The following is an 18,921-nucleotide window of genomic DNA, read 5'->3' as shown; positions in this document are numbered from 1 at the left end:
ACTATTAGAATTAGGTACAGACCACAGAACAATTCCAGAGTCGCATATGCCCTTCTTGGAAAATCAAAGTGCTGACATTTACATTATGAGTCTTGAAAGTAGATTAAGAAATATAAATAAAATAGCAACGAAATCAAATGTCTGATGGATTCATATCCCCTCCTAAGCAAAACTTTGAAGAAAAATCTCAAATGGAAGGTTAAAATCTGCTCGCTCAGTGCTAAGAGAGATGAGAAGCTGTTGACATGATTACAAGAGGGTTGTGTTTTTATTTTCCAGTGCCACATGCATGTACCAAGTTAAGAGAGAGTCTTGATAGAATGTGATAAATTTAGATTAGCCTTTCTTGAAGAGTGGGTAAGGGTTTCTTTCCCCCTATCAAGTTATCTACAGTGCAGTGGCCAGCAGAAAGAACCACCAATAAGACAGTGTGGCTTGCTAAAGCAGTGATGAAAACAGGAAACTACAGTAGTTAGAGCTGTTTAATGCACCCTGCCTCATGTCCCAATCTAAAAGATTTGAATACAGTATGCAAATATGCCACAGATAGAGCTGCTAGCAAGTTATGTCTAACTGGATATTTGTTTTTTCTTCAGGAAATCTTTAGGTGGCTTCCCAGGAGTCTGAAAAGCTGTGATGGCTGCAATCAGCTGTCTTTTAATGGAAACAGCTGGAGTCTGAGGTTTCAGCCTGACTCTTAAAAACCTTGAAGCCAGGTAGATCATTAAGCTGGAAGTCCAATGGACACAGGAGGCCTGACATGCTTCCTTCTCAGTAGATCCATGTCCTACACTCAACGGACTGTGTTAGCAATATTACATGAATTGCTGTTCAGCAGTTTCAACAGACCTTTTAGTTCTTGATGCGAAAAGTAGTCATGATAGGCAGTGTTTCTTTCTTTCAGTCTTGTGAGTCCAAGCACTTTAGCTATTTACAGGTTAATGTTAATATCCCACTTTAAAAAATGCATGTACATTGTCACTTGAAGAGGCCTGTGGAAGAAACTGTGTGTTTATGGATCTGGTGCAGAAGAAAAGGAACAACAAAGATGGCAAATATGACAAGTTTCCAGTACAGCACAAAGTCAACGACTTTTAGTAGACAAATCATCCCAAATGAAGGATGCTATCTTTGGTCACAAATTAGCTTACATTTATTAAAAAAAAAGAAAAGAAAATCCTACTCTACATGCCCAAAGTAGAAATATCAGTGTCCCTGGTGATTACGTTAAGTTATAACATCTATGGCAAAAGAATAATGTGAAAGCTGAATATTGAATGGATATGTGTGTTGGTCTGTGGATGAGATTTAGCAGCATCTCAGTTGGCCTCTTTCTTCCACTCATCTTTGCAGAAATGTCTTAGTAGTTGCTGAAGGTCATGCTGAAGGTCATCCTGGGGTAGTGCTTCTGGTGTGTCCTCCAGTAGTTCCACATGAATACGATTTCCATACTGGTCCTTAACCACAGTCCTCTTCTGTGTACTGGCTTTACTCATTGTTGTCCTATAAGGAAATGAAAGGATTAAAACAGAATGAATGTGGCATTTTCTTAATAAAGAAACTGGGTTTTCCTTTTCTAATATTAATATTTTTAAATTCCAGCAAGAGTTTTGAGCTATAGTAAGTCCAATGAGAGTGACTACAGCTAACTTGAAGGAACCCAGAAAAATAATAAATACATTCTTGAGTACCTGAGATATCAATAAAAGAAAATGCTTTTATTTCATCCGGTTTGCTGGATTTTCATAGGCAAGAAGAGACCACTTTATCATATGAAGGAAGCAGACACTAAAATGGGTAGGTGTATATATAGTCTGAGCACAGCAAGAAGAAAACATATATATTGTTTTGTTACTAAGTGACAGTTAAGCAAATAGTCAAGAAATGCAAGAGGTAGATATAGCCGTCTCACAGTAATATTCAGAACACAAATGAGATAGATACAGCCATCTCTTGCACTGCTTGACCTTTTTTCACACACACACACACACACACACACACACACGAGAATGAGGAAAGGGTTGGCTCCAGATGCAGTCATACTTCGCAAAGACCTATTGAAATCAATGGGAAGCAAGTTAGTCATGACTAACTTGAGTCCCATTGATTTCACTGGGTCTTCACAAAGTATGACTGCGTCTGGTGCCAACCCATCATGTATGTATGCATTCCTTCTCTTTGTATTGAGTGAATAGATATAGTTACCCTGTTTTAGTTCTCTTTAAATTAGTATTATTTGTTAGTGTGATGTTATGATTGATTTTATGTTACTGTGATTTTATGGTTGTGAGCTGATTTGTAAACTCCTGTAGAAAGCCGGGGCATACTATAAGCAATAAATTAATAAGAATAATAATAGGAATAATAATAATATCATCATGTATTTAAATAACCACTTCATGTACTTGGTGAATTCTGGCCCATGAAGGCTTGTGCCACAATACATTCTTTAAGTTTCAAGGTGCCACAAGACTTTGTTGTACAAAGCAGCTTCCTACGTTGTTTTTGTTTCAACAGGATAAGACGTCTACCTTCTGGAATTTGTCATTAAAAAAGACATGCTTCCATGCACAGACATTCAAAGAGCTTATGAAAACCATGCAAATATTTCCATGATATTAAACCTAGCATGATGTTAATTATGTTTGTCCAATAATTCTCCTCCATCTTCTCTAAATGCTGAATAACCTTCCACTGTTGTATCAGATATTGCTTGTGAGTTTTGTTTATATGTGCCAATATGTGTGCATATGCCAAAGGTTGGAGGGGAAATTATACTAGGCTAAAATTTCAACTGATTAGAATACAAGACAATCAAACACTATCTGACAGATATGCTAACTCCAACATTTATCTGCTTGCACTTAGAACAGCCCACTGTTCATACCTGTCCCAGGACATGATCTGAGGGCACATGATGGGGCAACTTTGCTGAAGCTAAGTACGTCTGGGTCTGGTCAGTGCATGGATCAGGAACCATCTAGGAACCCCATGTATGCCACCTTGACTTCCATGATGGAAGAAAGGTGGGATACAAATGTACTAATTAAAAAAATAACTAGAAATAATATAATTTCTAAAAAAAAAATGAGCTTTCAAGTATTTGTTTCCATAGCTTCACAAGGCACAAAAAGCCAGAATAGGCCTATAGGCACAAGAGGGAGGTATTGCAGAAGAGAAGTCATCCTTTCCCCTTTGTCAGCAATGCCGAAATCTTCTGTCAGATTAGTGGCACAAGGATTTGGATAAAAAATGCCTATATCCAGCAATATGCAATCTTGGCATATATTCATCACATGACTAGTGAATATGGTGCCAATCCCCTCCCCACCAGAACTGGCTCAGGAACTGCTCTGTGCTGGTCTAATAAGTACAGTCTGAAAGGTAGCTCATGTTCTATGATAGTTGCCAACCATTACCTTAAATCTGCTTTGGTAAATATCACAGTGACACCAAAGAGAACAGATTGGAAAATGGGACTTATCTAGTAAATGTTATGCTGTTGGTGGTAAATATTTCTATTTTTGGAGTGGGAAGATTTGAGAAATGACATCATTGTCTACACTGTCCTTTAAGACTTTCTGAAGTGCAATATCCTAAGCAGTGTCTGTCCTTTGTTACTTGAATCCCATGCATGGGCTCTGTTCATTTGTTATCTTGGAGAGAAATGTCAGTCTAGTATGAGAACCAGGCACGTACATATCCTTTTCCCTCATGGGAGGAAACAAGTAATAAGTAAACCATGCTCTGCTCAGTAAAGTAGAGTCTACTGAATTTATCTGAATGATTTATCTCCCTAACCAACAGACTGAAACCCCCATTTTGTTGTTTTTTTATTAAAAGGGGTCATCCTTCCCTCTGTTTCTGATGTTCAGGCTGTTAGTACTGTTGCCTCTGTAGCCAAAACAGCACCACCCATGCACAAGGGTGCGTGTGTGGAGTCACATTTTTTGGTCTTGTCCCTAGATTAGAAGTTATTGGACTTTAATTTTAAAAGAAATAAAAAATATGAAAGGTAAAACATTCCTTTAGATCCATTGATTGTTTTATTTAGATATGTTAAGGGCATAGCCCACAATGAGAATGTTGAAATGGTTATGCATATGCTAACAGCAGCCCATAATATTATCTGTTCTAACTGGAAAAAAGCTAACCCACTGTTGATTGGAGAAAAGATTAATACATTGTGAGATATGATTTACATGATTAAATTGATGAACTTGCTAAAAGTCAGGGAGATTAGACAAAAGGAGAATAAGTTTCTAGGAAAATGGTGTTTCTTTATATCTTATTGGAACAACAAGATTCAAGATGCTGTAGATCCATATGTATTATTAGGAACAATCTAATTGTATGAGATAAGAATATAAGCTAAATTGGGGCTCAATATATACTTAGATATAAATATTTTTCTATTTTATTCAACTTGTTTATAAATATTGTGTATATTCTTACTGGCATGTATTTATAAAAGAAAAATATTTTAATGTACCCCCCCCCCACTTCCCCCAAAGAGGAAGGTATCAGCAGGCTTGGGGAAACCCCAAGGTTTTCAGAAAAATCTTTAGAAAAATACCTAAGGGGGTGGGGAGACCCCCCCCCAAAAAAAACCCAGCTCAATGAGGTCTGGTGATTCTCAGAGGCCACAGAATTCTTGACTGACTTGGGCGGGGAGAACAAGAAAACTGGGGGTGGGGGAATAGAATGGAGTGGCGGGAATCCACACTGCAACATTGTGTAAACACTTTGCTGTAAACAAAAAACACTCCCTGATCCTCCCTCTCTCTTGTCCCCCTTCTGTCCATCCTACCTGCAGACACAGTCATTATTAAGTCCAATCTTAAAAGTAAAAAAGAAGCCATGCAATACATCCATGGTGATAATTGACAAATGTCATGGTAAATCACATGTGGGAAACCTTATGATGTCCCTGTTAACTATTCCCCTTCTCCTTCCCCAATGTTCACCCGTATAAGATACCATAAAAGGGAAAAGAAAGGACAAAAAGAATGAAAACAAGAATAAATAAATAACAATTACAAAAATAAAACAATAATAAACATTGGGGATTACTAAATAATTAGGATAAATATATGATGGCGGCCTTATCCCTGCACATAAACAAATATTTACTTATATAATAATGTTTTTCAAGTGTAACCTGGAGGGCATCTAAACCATAGGTTGTAGAGATACTAGAGCAGGTAGACATGGAACCTTAGGTCTTCATGAGACTAAGGAACCTGGATGAATTTTTAAAAAACTATTCTTTCCGGGGAGATACCTAATTCAAGTAGAAGATTCACCCTGATTCACGTGATAGCCACCTTGAGTGCCATTTTCTTGGTAGAAAGGCAGGTACAAATCAAATCAAAATCAATCAATCAATCAACCAATCAATCAATGTTGTGTTGCCCTTGCTGGGAAGGAAGGGAGGGAAAAGGAGCACATGAGATTCCGAGAACTGTATCAGTTTGAGATTTTTCTTCAAAAAGTAACATGTGAACAGGTTCACAGTCACACATATTGACAAACCTCTAAACTGTGTGTGTTATGTTTGTTTTATCCTAGAGTGCTCATGTTCAGGGTTATCAGGCAGATGTCTAGTGCTGTAAAGCACAGCTAGCAGGATGGGCGTGCAGGAAGAAGGGAAAAAGGATGTCTTTCCCCCTTCTCACTCCTGCTCCCCTAAAGCCTGAATCACACTATACGGTTCCTGTTGCAGGTTGGCTGGAGCTCACACTCCTCTTAAGGGCTGAGGATATACTGCAACATTTTATCTCCCACTTGTCTCTTTGTATAGCAAGGTGGAGAATTTTAGGTTTGCAGATTACCAATTTCCTATTTTGATCCTATTTGTATTCACATTTCAGCAGAGAAAGAACAGCTATAGAGTCACTGCTAGCATATTGCTAGAGTACGAAGAATGTAAAATTGACTTACTGACAATAATAGCAAAAAGTGGATTTCCCCCACTCTTTCAATGGGTATCTATGGGAAGAATGCGGATTCAAAGTGTGATTGTGATCATGGATCTCAAAGCAGTGGTGGTATTCATTTTGGCTTAATTAATCTGGAATAAAGGGTGTGATGTCTGTAGTATGGATCGTCACTGAGACACCTGGAGACCAAGTCCTATCACGAAAAGTTGGGAGAGTTTGGGTATGTTTCACCTGGAGAAAAGACTATTATGAGGTTACCTGATAGCCGTCTTCAATTATATGAAGGGCTGTAACAAATTTGATAGATCAAACTTGTTTTCTGCTCCAGAGGTTAGGGCCTAAACTAACAGGTTCCAGTTATAAGAAAAGGGGATTTCAACTAAACATTAGGAAGAACTTTCCTGGTGGATTGAGCTATTTGAGAGTGGAACAGACTGCCTTGGGAAGTGGTGGACTCTCCTTTGTCAGAGACCTGGATGGCCACCTATAATTTATTTATTTATTTATTACATTTATATCCCGCCATTTTTCCTCTTTAAGAAACCCAAGGCGGCGTACATAATCCTCCTCCTCTCCATTTTATCCTCACAACAACAACCCTGTGAGGTGGGTTGGGCTGAGAGTCTGTGACTGGCCCAAAGTCACCCAGTGAGCTTCCATGGCCGAGTGGGGACTAGAACCCAGATCTCCCAGCTCCTAGTCCAACACTCTTGCCACTACACCACACTGGCTCTAGTCCATTCATAAGGGATGCTGTAACAGTGGACTTCCTGCATTAGCAGGGGATTGGACTAGATTACCTTTGAGGTCACTTTCAACTCTATGATTAATTGATTCCAGAATTTTCTAAGTTTCTATGATTACAAACTTTGGGTCAGAATGGTACTTCAGCTATTTCAAAAGCACCTGTCTCTGTCTGTTTTATGTTTGGACTCCCCACTTCTCACAAGCTATGTTAATGCATACCATTTAGTCCGTTCACAAGTAATGCTTACGCTACTTAAGAACCACAATTCACATTATTTCACTTCCCACGAATATTTCTGTTAGTTTGTTAGTCTTTTGCCATTAAACAATTCATTGCCATGCCAACCCAAACCTTTTAATAACTGAGCCATCCTCTTTCATGACCTCTTTCTCTACTAATGGGGGGACTTCAATTTTCATTTTGTTACCTGCATAACTCAGGGCCTAAAAACAAGAAACAAAGCCATAGCGCACAAGACCATAAGCATAGCTTAATTATTTCAAGCTACTATAATGCTAGAACAACTCCCGAATCAATGAGAAAAAGAATAGTTATGGAATGATATATCTATGTGTATATAGCTATCTCAGTTTTTAGTAATGTGACATATCCTGCTATGACTGCAAATGGCATCTAGTTACTGATCATATGTTGACGGTTTAGAAAAAGGGTTGACATTTGTGGACTCGCAACAGAATCTGCAACTCGCTGCAGCTGCTAGAGAACTGCTTCTCATGCAGCATTTGCAGTGAAGATGGATGAACCTTTTGTCAAGAGAGAGGCCTCTCCTCCTTGGTAGAAGACAGGACAGGAGTGGGGAAAGAACACAGCCCTCATTGGCAGTTGTGACTTGTCAGTTAGGAGGAAGGCGGCTAACCTGAGAGAAAGAGACAGAAGCTTGGTGATTTGATCTAAGCCTGACCTTGTCACAGATATTGTTGTCCTACACTTTAAATTTCCAAGCAACAGTGGTAGCTAGAAATTGTAACAAGCTTGTTTCATTTCAGCTTGACCTAAGCTAACCTTTGTTTTCCATCTATAAACCCTACCCTTTTAATCTATGAATAAAATAAGCCTATTAGGGAATTTAGTTAATATGTTTCCTTACTGGAGATTTCTTCCCTAGCTAAGGCCCTTGGTGCCTTACCCTCGTCCCTGCCCTACTGTGTTTAGATTTATAAAGCTTAAGGGTGCTTCTGGCCCAGTCAGGGGAATATGGCAAAACAGAGAGTGGTGGAAGTAACACTACCTGAGGAGAAATTGGCTATATTTTATTTATTCCTTTATCACTGGAGAGCTTCCTAGGTCATAGGGGCAGGTATTTGGTATCACAATCTTACAATCCTACTCCAGAATACATTCTGAAAAGTTGGTACTGTTCCAGATTGAAAGTTCCAGTAGAATTGTCAGAAAGAGAAAATAATATTTTACCTCTTCAAAGTCATCTTTGGCTGATGGAAGATCAGTTGCTAAGCTAGTATCTCCATGGTGTTTCTCCATTCGTTCCCCATGAACTACTGTAGTCTTCACAACTTTGCTGACCTTGCGGCCTTCCACGGGTTCAGACTGAAATTCTGAGGCACCAGATAAAACACTTGGCTCAGAAAAGGTCACCTGAGGAAGAAAAGTATAATGGATAAACTGTGTGCTTGTGCCCAGAAACAGAGCCACTGGTTGCCTAGTTAAGGTCCGAAATGAACTGTAAAACAAAATTTTGTTACTCAGTCAAGTGGCTTATTATTCTAAGAGAAGATAAGGCACAAATAGAACTTAGAGACATGCTTAATATGTCCTGTCTCATGGCTGGGGATAAATACGAGACAAAATTTATCTACTATTGGGATACACAAACACCTCAACCTGTGTACTCAGTCACTATATTTCCCCCCACTGCAGTTCCTAGACTGAATGGACATTTGTGGTGTTTTCTCTCAGATTCTCAGAATACATCTGGTTGGTTTGCTAGTCATTCTTCTTCCATTCCCAGCAGCCAAGTGATTTAGAGGAGAAGGTGGACAGATTTCTGAGTAGGCCCATGCATAGGATGCAACCGCCCGCTATTCACACGCTACAGATCACAAGGCTTGCCTCTACATCCTGCTGTATGTGCAGCCTAAACACCCAGATCATGCATGAACCAGCTCTCAGTTTGCTTCAATAAGGTACATGCAGACTTGCTATTGAAATGGAAGGAGGTTGCAACATAGCTATCTTTGAATTTATAATTAAATACAATGTCCAGAAAAAAATTGGATGATACCATGGTTAATTTTGCAAAGTTGCTCCTCATCAAATAAAGTCTGGAGGAAAAAATAATCTAACCTCTGATAGTTCACTGTCACTTTTCAGTACAACCCGCTTTATGACTTTGGAATATCCATCTCCCTCTTCCAGCGTAACAGGCTCCTGTGGCTCTCCCTGCATCACAACTTCTTCCTTTTCTGTGCCATCTGGTAAAACGAATCGTCTGATGATTTTTCTAGTGACCTAATGGGGTGACATTGTTATTAAGAGTTATATGTTGTCATTAGGTCAAATTTTAATTCACAGTACTCATACTTACCATTTCAAACCTCAAGTAATTTCTATCAGTTTTCAAACACAAATACACCTTCCAAAAGGTGCTGGAGGCATCACTTCATCCATTTTATAGTAGGTAATATGAGGCTACAGGCAAATCAGGATTAGCTACTTGAAATCAGCTCACCTAGGCATACTGTTTTGAAGGAACCTTAATAAATCCAACTTCTTTGGTACACAGGGTTCCATCCAACATCATGCAAGCAGATGCCCATTAATGCAATGGGACTTCCCGTTGCTCTCCCCGCCCCGCGCAGTCCACTGTGCACCCCTGAAAACTCCAGAGAGTCACTCAACCCTTTGGAGCAGGTTTGGGGTACATGTGGGGTGGGAAGCCAGGGAGGAGGGGGAATCCATTTCTGTTCTGCTAGCATATGAGACAACAGCATTGGATGCAACCCACTATATTCAATACACAAGGGCTACTTCTGACATGTTTCTTCACACACAAGGACTTTGGAGTTATTTCAGAGACCAAATTATTCCAATATGTAGACATTATTTTGTCAGAACAAAGAAAATAACACTTCATGAGGATTTAGCAGAAAATATTTGTGATCAAGGAGCCAGCAAGAATCTACTCTACTCCCAAATCTCTCCTGCAAAGTCAATGAGGATTTTCCATTCTTGTGTAATGTTTTGAATGTATTACGTTTGACACAGGTTTGCATGGTACCAGGTAAAGTAGCTGTGTAGTGCAATTCTTTCCATGCTTACTCAGAAATAAGTCCCACTGTGTTCAATAGGGCTTCCTCCCAGGGAAGCGTGCACAGCAGTGCAGTCTTAGATGCCTCTTTACCAACCTTGACACTGATCCTAGAATCATAGAATCGTAGGGTTGGAAGGGGCCTATAAGACCATCGAGTCCAACCCCATGCTCAAGGCAGGAATCCAAGTCAGAGCATCCCTGACAGATGGCTGTCCAGCCTCGTCTTGAATGCCTCCAGTGTGGGAGAGCCTACTCCCTAGGTAATCGGTTCCATTGTCATATTGCTCTAACAGTAAGGAAGTTTCTTCCCATGTTCAGCCAGAATCTGGCTTCCTGTAACTTGAGCCCATTATTCCGTGTCCTGCATTCTGGGATGATTGAGAAGAGATCCTGCCCTTCCTCTCTGTGACAACCTTTTAAGTACTTGAACAGCGCTATCATATCTCCCCTCAGTCTTCTCTTCTCAAGGCTAAACATGTCCAGTTCTTTCAGTCTCTCTTCAGAGGGCTTTGTTTCCAGTCCCCTGATCATCTTCGTTGCCCTCCTCTGAACCCTCTCCAGCTTGTCTGCATCCTTCTTAAAGTGTGGTGCCCAGAACTGAACACGCTACTCCAGATGAGGCCTAACCAGTGCTGAGTAGAGTGGAACTAGTACTTCCCGGTATTTGGTAGCTATGCTTCTATTAATGCAGCCCTAAATAGCATTTGCCTTTTTTTGCAGCCACATCACATTGTTGGCTCACATTCAGCTTGTGATCTACAACAATTCCAAGATCCTTCTCGCTTGTAGTGTTGTTGAGCCACGTATCCCCCATCTTGTAACTGTGCCTTTGGTTTCTTTTTCCTAGGTGAAGAACTTGGCATTTATCCCTATTAAATGTCATTCTGTTGTTTTCTGCCCAGCGCTCCAGCCTATCCAGATCACTTTGAATTTTGTTTCTGTCTTCCAAGGTATTAGCTATCCCTCCCAATTTTGTGTCATCTGCAAATTTGATCAGCATGCCCTGCACCTCCTCCTCCAAGTCATTAATACAAATGTTGAAGAGCACTGGGCCCAGGACTGAGCCCTGTGGTACCCCACTCGTTACCTCTCCCCAGTTTGAGAAGGTCCCGTTGATAAGCACTCTTTGAGTCCGATTCTGTAGCCAACTGTGGCATTGCTGTGCAGGAAAAACATGCTGAAAATGGCCCTAGGTTGATAACTAGGCTCTGAAGGTGCATCATGATGGCAGCCTGTTTGGACTTAAAATTGTGGTTTCACTGTGGCTGCACAGGAATCTTGCTGCAGTAGTTGTCACAGCTGATGATGCCACAGTTTGTGCCCACAGGTGATTGGCATGCCACGGGGATCAAATCTGAATTAGCATGTTAAGTTGCCGCTTGGGTTGGCCTGATCAGGATTGCTATATAGGAAGCCTAAATGGCCAATTCCTGCAGGAGACGCTTTCCATATGGACTAGGCACTGAAGTGAGCACTTCTCTTAATGTAACTTAATGTAACGCATGAAATAGTCCAAGCGTAGCTTTAATGTACCACCACTGAAGTGTTCTTTATGCTTTCCCTCTCAAGTCAACAACTTAATAACATTAGGCTATACCTTCTTCACCACAATATGACCATGTTCATCAGTGTACTGCTCCTCTGTTACAGCCTCAGGTGGCATTTCAGGCATATCATCAGCCTAGTGTAAAAAGAACAACATTCATAAGCAAAAGGGGAAGCTATAAAGAAAGTACATAAAAGAAGTTAGTTGGTTATAGCAAGAATAAAAGGAATGAATCGGGAAGCACTGAAGCAGAGTTTTATTCATTTGCAGAACTTTTAAACTCTATTAAAAGTTCTGCAAATCAATATTTAAAAGCATGCAAACAAACCTTGAACCAATAGGCAAACAAGAAAGAATCTGACCTAGTAGGTAGTGTTGAGGCAGCAAATCAAAGTGTTTGTCCTCTCAATTGGCAGTAGGACATTCTCAAAGTACACATTAGAGGACAGCCCTATTGGATTTCCCTTGCCCTCCCTTCCCAAATCAAATCCGAAAAGGTTATTGATGTTATTCTATGGACATGCATTGTTCAGGATCATGCCAAATCAATCAGTGCAGTACCAGCCAAGGGGTTGCTTCAGGAACAGTCCTTCGGGGAAAGGGTGGGTCCTAGAGGTGTATCCAGGACGTAATTGCCACTGGCACGTGCAGTAGTTTAACACTCCTGTACCTGAATAATCACCCGGCGGCGAACGACCCGGGTAGTTACCATCTCTTCCTCCTCTGAGCTGGCCTCCAGCTCACCTAATTCCTCTGCTAGCTCCTAGTGGAAGCATGGAAGCATTGCTCTTATCATACTGATATTGCACATGTGAATGAACAGCATTTGGACCCTTTTGCATTAGCATAATGAAACTACATAAATGCCTGCTGGAACAGGAGAAGTAGCTGCATTGCTTCTTGCCTTGAGTAGAACATGAGATAGTGAAATTGCCTTTGAATCTGTGATACCACCCTGGCCTAGTGCAGCCTTATACAAACTTCCCTCCCTTATTTTTATGCTCTCTTTGATGTCATGCATTGTGCACTGAGTTTAAATAATTCATACACCATTCAAAATCTTTGATTAGCTATAAAACGAAAAAGATAAGGGTTTCCAAATACTTACTAACAACCAACACACATATTGCAATTTTGAGTTACTTAATAATTCCTAAGAAGCATTAGGCCTCTGTTGTCACTTCTGTCAGATAGTGGCAGAAAATGTGCTCTGCAGATCACACATGGATAGGACAGTATAACAAACTCCCTCACACTGGGATAATACTTGTCAATCAAGTCAATCTTGATTGGAAACAGTCCTTCTGTGACATTTGCAGAAATCTATCCCAGCCTTGCAACAGCAGATCCTTTAACAGAAGATGCTGGGAATTGAATTTGATCTTCATATATTTGCTGTTGCTGACCAAATGCTTACTTGTGCTACTCCTCCATTATTTTCTCCCTTTCTGCTGCTGACTTATACCTAGCACTCAGTGAATAAAGATACCTGCTCATTAAATGGTAACTTACTACAGTGTGCCTGTAACCACTTGGTAAGCCAGCTGACTATATCACGCTGGCAATGGAGAGTAAAAATATTATGTGTATTTATTTATTTATTTATTTATTTATTACATTTATATCCCACCTTCCCCCCACCCTTCAAGGAACTCAAGGCAGTGTACATACTCCTCTTCTTCTCCATTTTATCCTCACAACAATGACCCTATGAGGTAGGTTGGGCTGAGAGTCTGTGACTGGCCCAAAGTCACCAAGTGAGCTTCCATGGCCAAGTGGGGACTAGAACCCAGACCTCCCAACTCCCAGTCCAACACTCTAGCCACTATACCACACTATCCACCCTCAGTATCATTTGATGATGATAGATTTTTCCTCCCTCAACATTATCTTCCATTTGTTGCACCCTTCTTGTCTCACAATGGATTGGATTGAATGTCACATGAGTGGACTTCTGCTCACACAATGGGGCTTCCCCATCCTCCCTAATCCCTGCAGCCCCCTGCATGGGCCCCAAATCTGGTCCAAAGCATCCCCAACCCTCTGGAGCAGATTTGGGGTGCATGTGGGATCTTGCAGGGGGCAGGAGAAATCCATTCCACTAACAGTTTCCATTCTGCTCGTGGATGACCTGTGTTGGATTCACACCAATGTTAACAGCATTGTTTGTCCTCTTCTGAAAGCAAAACCATTATCTGCTCTGATGAGCTCTAGTAATGCTGCTAATATTCATAATTACTTAGCTCAGAGTATAAAACTGTCCAGGTCATAATGCTTGGCTGCATTTTGAATTGAGTGTCAGACAAATTCTTCTGAAGCTCGGTATGTAAACAGAGTGCTTCATTTCCTTCCTTCATTCCTAGCACCTTAATGCCACAATGGCAGAATTCCAGGCACCAGGGAGGCTGGCAAATAGGTTCCAGGATGCTAGAATACTCAGTATAGATGTCAAGTACCCTGGAAACAACATATCTCAGGTGCAAAGAGCCTTTAGTGAGCATGCGCAGCAGCATTCCAGGTGCAAGGAACCTTGAGACATGTTTCAGGATACCTGATGTCCATTCTAAGTGTTCAGACACCTTGGAAAACTACATTTTCAAAGGATCCCTTGATGTCTAGGATGCTACCATTGCAGTGTTCAAGGTGCCAGGGAGGGAGGAAGGAACGGAAACCTTTCAGAGATTATTCTAGCAAACCTTTCCCACTGGCAGATATATGGGAAAGAGAAAGGACAGCAGGCCAGGATACAAGGGGTGGAGGTGAGTTTGGATGGCATTTGGACCATGCTGCTAATGTTATAACTGGGAGTGTCACAGGGCTCAAATTTCATAATTGGGCCTGGGGGAAAATTAGCTATTCTCTGTTTTAGCGGATATTTTCGGCAAGTAGGAAAAGGACCAAATTACTAATGATTTTTCTGTAGGGAAAAAAACAGGTACACCAAAATGTATGAAGTCAGAAGAAGGATTTGTTTTGCTGCAGATGCTCAAATCAGGAATGCACATATTGGCTTCCAATGGATTCAGTGCATTTTCTTTTCCTACACAGAGATAATCTCCAGGGATGGACGAATCTGTCAGTTTTCGTTTCTCATTTTTCCAATCCTCAGTTCATTCCATCCTGTTCCGCATCAGTTTGCATCTTCATTCACATGTATTTTGTGCACATTTCTCCTGATATGCACATTGTTGTGCAATTTGGCCTAATATACAGATTTTGGAAAGCCAGTTTCCATTATATTATGCTTTTTTGCATGCTGAATTCACTATAAAGATGTTTGTATAGTATATTTTTTTGTATATTTCATTTTTTGTTTGGAGGATTGCATCACAAAATTCTGTGATGTGAGAATACTGAAGGATAACTACATTCCAGTTCATATACTGATTCAGGACTGTGACTTTTTAAAAGTTCTTTTCGAAATGCAAATTAAACAATATTTTCCCCATCCCAGGAAAACAATGGCATATGTGAAGCCCTTAGGTAGCAATCCTACACCCACTTACTTGAGAGTAAATCCCATTGAACCCAATGGGACTTACTTCTGAGTCAACATGTACAAGATTGCACTGTTTATCACTGAATATAAAATATGCTATCTTAGAAAGCTTTTCTTTTACAAAGGATTCTCCTTCTCTCTAAACCATTCTGGAACATTTGATTTTGGATTGCTGCTTTGTTCATTCTGTTCTCATTTAGGTGACAGCAGTTTCGCAGCTGCATTTCTGTCTCCCTTTTCACTTCCATGTTATGCCTTTGTTTTGCACTCCAACTTGTTTTCATTTTTATTCTATTTTCATTTGGAATAGTCTTTTAACCAGTTATGCATGAAAGGTACTGGTGCTTATTATCCAAGTGATTTGTTCATACACCAAGTACTGAATAAGATTATATTAAAGGTGGTACTCCTCCCAATAATAAATCATCCAAAGAGTGTGAACTTCAGGAGTAAGTACATGATATATCAAGCTAGTGGTGCTACTTACCTTTTCCAACAATTCTTCTTCATATCTTTCTAACTTTTCTGGCTGATCATCAGTTGATTCCACAATCACCAGGCTATTTTTCCTTGGATACAGATCTTCTTGGTGGAAGTGATGGTCTTCAGGTTCTTGCACAAGGGGTGAATCAGTTCGCTCACTTGACGTTGGGGTATGAAGGTATGGTCTTTCAAGATCTTCAGATCCTGCAGTGGAGCCCTCAGATTTTTCACTAGCAATACTTGTGGTTTTTCCATCCTTTGGTGTTTGTATCTGATCTGTTCCAGAAGTTGTGACACTGTGAATTAAAGATTCAACGAAGCTAATTATTACATGTCCTATTTTTTCTCTAGAGAATAAGCATTAAGTTGTACAATAGCTAAGTATTCAGCCTGCCCAAAGAGCACGATCCAGCACAGTATTAGAATAGATAAGATTTGAGAGTTAACAGAGGACAACTCACTATTCTCAATATTTAAAATTTGCTCTTTTATGTTCTGTTCTCCTCATGCTTGCTTGGAAATATTCTGGAAGTTCTTTCAAGTACATGAGCAGCCAGAAACAGAAATCTAACAATATTTTTTTTTACATAGGAGGTTGCCTTATATCAGGTCTGACTATTTGTCCATGCAGCCCAGTATCGTCTACTCTGCTTAACCGTCTTCCCCATCACCTGCTCCTAGGGATTCTTTTTTTTAACGGGAGATGCAAGAGATAGACCAGGGACCATCTGCATGCAAAGCAGGTGCTCCACCACTGAGCCACAGTCTCTCTCCCCTATTTTATTTTTTAAAGGCATGGCCACTCTGTCCCCTCTGGCAATGTTTCCATTGGAATTTGAACTGGCCACCACAGGACGGGAGAGCAGGAAGGAACAAATGTCACTGAGGATGCTCCTTTAATGCTCTTCTTGTGTCCAATTTTCCATATATACCATAGCAATTGAATATTTGAGTTTATTGAATTTAGGTGTAATATTCTAAGGGTGTCTTCACATCACAAACACAGGTGGGAAACCCTTGGCCCAAAGGCCACATGCAGCCCTTAGCCATTCTCCATGTGGCCTGTGGAGCCCTCCCCACTTTTCCCTGCTGATTAGCAATCAGCTGGGTAGCAGGGAACAAATTGCTGTACAGGGGCTGCTTGTAGCATTTAATCTTCCCACCCCGCCCCCGCTCCCAACTGCAGGGATCCTGACGCAGGAAGGGTCTCTGCTTCCCTGCTGCTATTAGAACTAGTTTCTCTACTGAAGTCCTTCAGACTCCATTCTCTAACCCTCTATGGAAGCATACCATCTCTCTCAGTGAGCCAGCTTTAGCTAGATCTTAATATCTTGCAATGTGAAAACACACAGTTTTTTTTACAAAGGGTTAGGAGAACAATTTGATCACATTACAATGCAATTTCTATTATTTCTATTAAATTAGTGGAAACGTATTTGAGTCTAATTAAACCAGAGGTAGGCAGTCTTTTCAAGCCTGCGTGCACATGTGACAATTTTCCTTGGGCCCATGGGCACATTTTCTTGCTCCCTTTTCCAGGATTCCCACTTTTCTTAACCCCCCCTCCTCCCCTCCTCCTCCTCCTTCCTGCTTGGGGTTTCCTTCCCCCACTGCCTCGCCTTTCTTATCCCCATCCTGCACTGCTTCTGCCCCATTACCTCCCCTTTTATCCCTATTGTCCATCCCACTCATGCCCACCACCACTTCTGCCTCCCACTGTGCTCATCTCAGATTGGGAGGTAAGACTCCCGATCTGCTGACTTCCTGCTTCCTCACTGCTGAGTGCAGTGGGAGGCAGAGGCATGCGGGGGGGGGGGGTGAGTCAGGGTGACAGTGGGGGCCCCTAGCAGCGGGGTCCTGGTCTGCGCCGGAGTGCTTCTGTCTAATTCAGATCCCTGAATTAGACTGAAGCTTATATCATGTTTTGTAAAACTGCTGTCAAATGCAGATGCATTCTTTAAAATGTTTCCACCCAGTCTTTTTGTTCAGTTGTGACAAGTTACCTACAATTTTTCTTCAATTCTCACTTAAGAAAGCTATGCTGATAATACTTATTATTTTTCTCTTTTGTGCTTTGGAAATTACTTGGCTCATTTTTTTTTCTGGAAAAGGCTGAAGTATCTCTAATCATATTTTTTGACTACACATATCACCTGGTTGTTTTTTCTTTTTTGGCTTTGAATCAAGCATAAAGAACAGCACGCAACTCTTAAAATTGCAGTGCTTTAAACCAATTAGTGGTCCCAATAAATAAATTGTATTTTCATTATGGTGATCTAAAAAGCACCATTTGGGGGTCTTTTATAGAGACCTACAGAACATAAAGTACATTTTGTCAAGATGCCATAGTTTTTGGCCTGCCATTTTGGGGTTCTTACAAGTACTCTTGTGTAACAGCAGATGAATCTTCTACAAGCACATGAGGTTTCCCTGAGAGTTCAGCTTCCACTCGATCTTTGTGTGCTTGGTGTAGGAGTTCTACAACAGATATGTCTGCCTCAGCCCTGGGTGTGCCTTCATGAAAGGATGAGTAGCTGACAGAAATGTCTTCTTCAGAGACAAGAGGAGGGTGATCAGACTGCTCACTGTCTTTAGAAAATGATTGCTCTTCCTCCTTCTTATCTCTTGTGCTGTACAGATCTTCATGGAGTGCAGAAAACTCTACAGGCAAAGTAAATAAATAATCATCGTTTCGCCTTCCCATGTAAAGTAGAGAGGTCTACTTTATATATAATATAGGTTTGTGGTGATGTGGTGAGGAGCACAGGTTTCAAGTATCGAGACACTACACACAAACAGTTCCCCACATCAAGCAGTCTTCAAACAGCAAATTAAAAGTTTCTCTCTTACAATTAAGTGTTCATGCTGTATGTTCAGATTTTAGGGCCTGGTCATGACCAAGCCTGTCCATGGAATCACATTTAGAGATGATTCTGGAGTACATGTCTACCATTTGATATCTCAACACTCACTGTGTTAACACTGGATGACTCACATTCAAATGTCTGATCTACAAATATTGAAAAGCATTGTGTTCGTTGTGATGTACATTGACACAAAAGCTGTGTCTGTGGTATGGGATCTTTGATGGTTATCTCATATCAGATAATTACTTACAGAGTGAGGAGTATGCATATGTGAACTCACCCTTACCTTCACTGTGATCCAGTCCCATTGTTTGTTCAATTTCTGCATAAGCATGACCATGATCTCGGGACATTTCCATGCTACTCTCCATTAGGTGAACAATATCCATCCGGTTTATTTTTGTAAGACACTCAGTAAGACTTGAATCTGTGATATGGAAGAGATAGTCTTTATCTGAGCTGTGCACACTCTTTGTCCTGTTCTCCAGATTCACAGAGAACATTCATAGCAGAACACAGTATATCTCAGCAATCAGAATTGCCACCT

The 18,921-nt window shown here is 40.7% G+C and overlaps 1 protein-coding gene across 1 annotated transcript in view; it reads right to left on the bottom strand.

Moving 5' to 3' along the window:
- Nucleotides 1-1,319: 1,319 nt before the first annotated feature.
- The window catches only part of ANK2 (ankyrin 2), a 208,070-nt gene continuing 190,468 nt past the window's right edge, over nucleotides 1,320-18,921 (bottom strand). Inside the window, exons 45-53 of the mRNA XM_084859756.1 lie at nucleotides 18,661-18,801; nucleotides 17,886-18,168; nucleotides 15,512-15,803; nucleotides 12,196-12,288; nucleotides 11,577-11,660; nucleotides 9,013-9,177; nucleotides 8,122-8,304; nucleotides 7,042-7,133; nucleotides 1,320-1,503 (exon numbers count right to left, since the gene is read on the bottom strand). Of these exons, the coding sequence (XP_084715882.1) occupies nucleotides 1,320-1,503; nucleotides 7,042-7,133; nucleotides 8,122-8,304; nucleotides 9,013-9,177; nucleotides 11,577-11,660; nucleotides 12,196-12,288; nucleotides 15,512-15,803; nucleotides 17,886-18,168; nucleotides 18,661-18,801 (1,517 nt within the window). The remainder of the gene's footprint in view (nucleotides 1,504-7,041; nucleotides 7,134-8,121; nucleotides 8,305-9,012; nucleotides 9,178-11,576; nucleotides 11,661-12,195; nucleotides 12,289-15,511; nucleotides 15,804-17,885; nucleotides 18,169-18,660; nucleotides 18,802-18,921) is intronic.

The sequence above is a fragment of the Heloderma suspectum genome, chromosome 5 (assembly GCF_057233095.1).
Source record: "Heloderma suspectum isolate Gila_16-S chromosome 5, 16-S_ref, whole genome shotgun sequence".
In the NCBI taxonomy this organism is placed as follows: domain Eukaryota; kingdom Metazoa; phylum Chordata; class Lepidosauria; order Squamata; family Helodermatidae; genus Heloderma; species Heloderma suspectum.
Note: the sequence above shows the minus strand (reverse complement) of the source record. Positions and strands in the feature narration are given on the sequence as shown.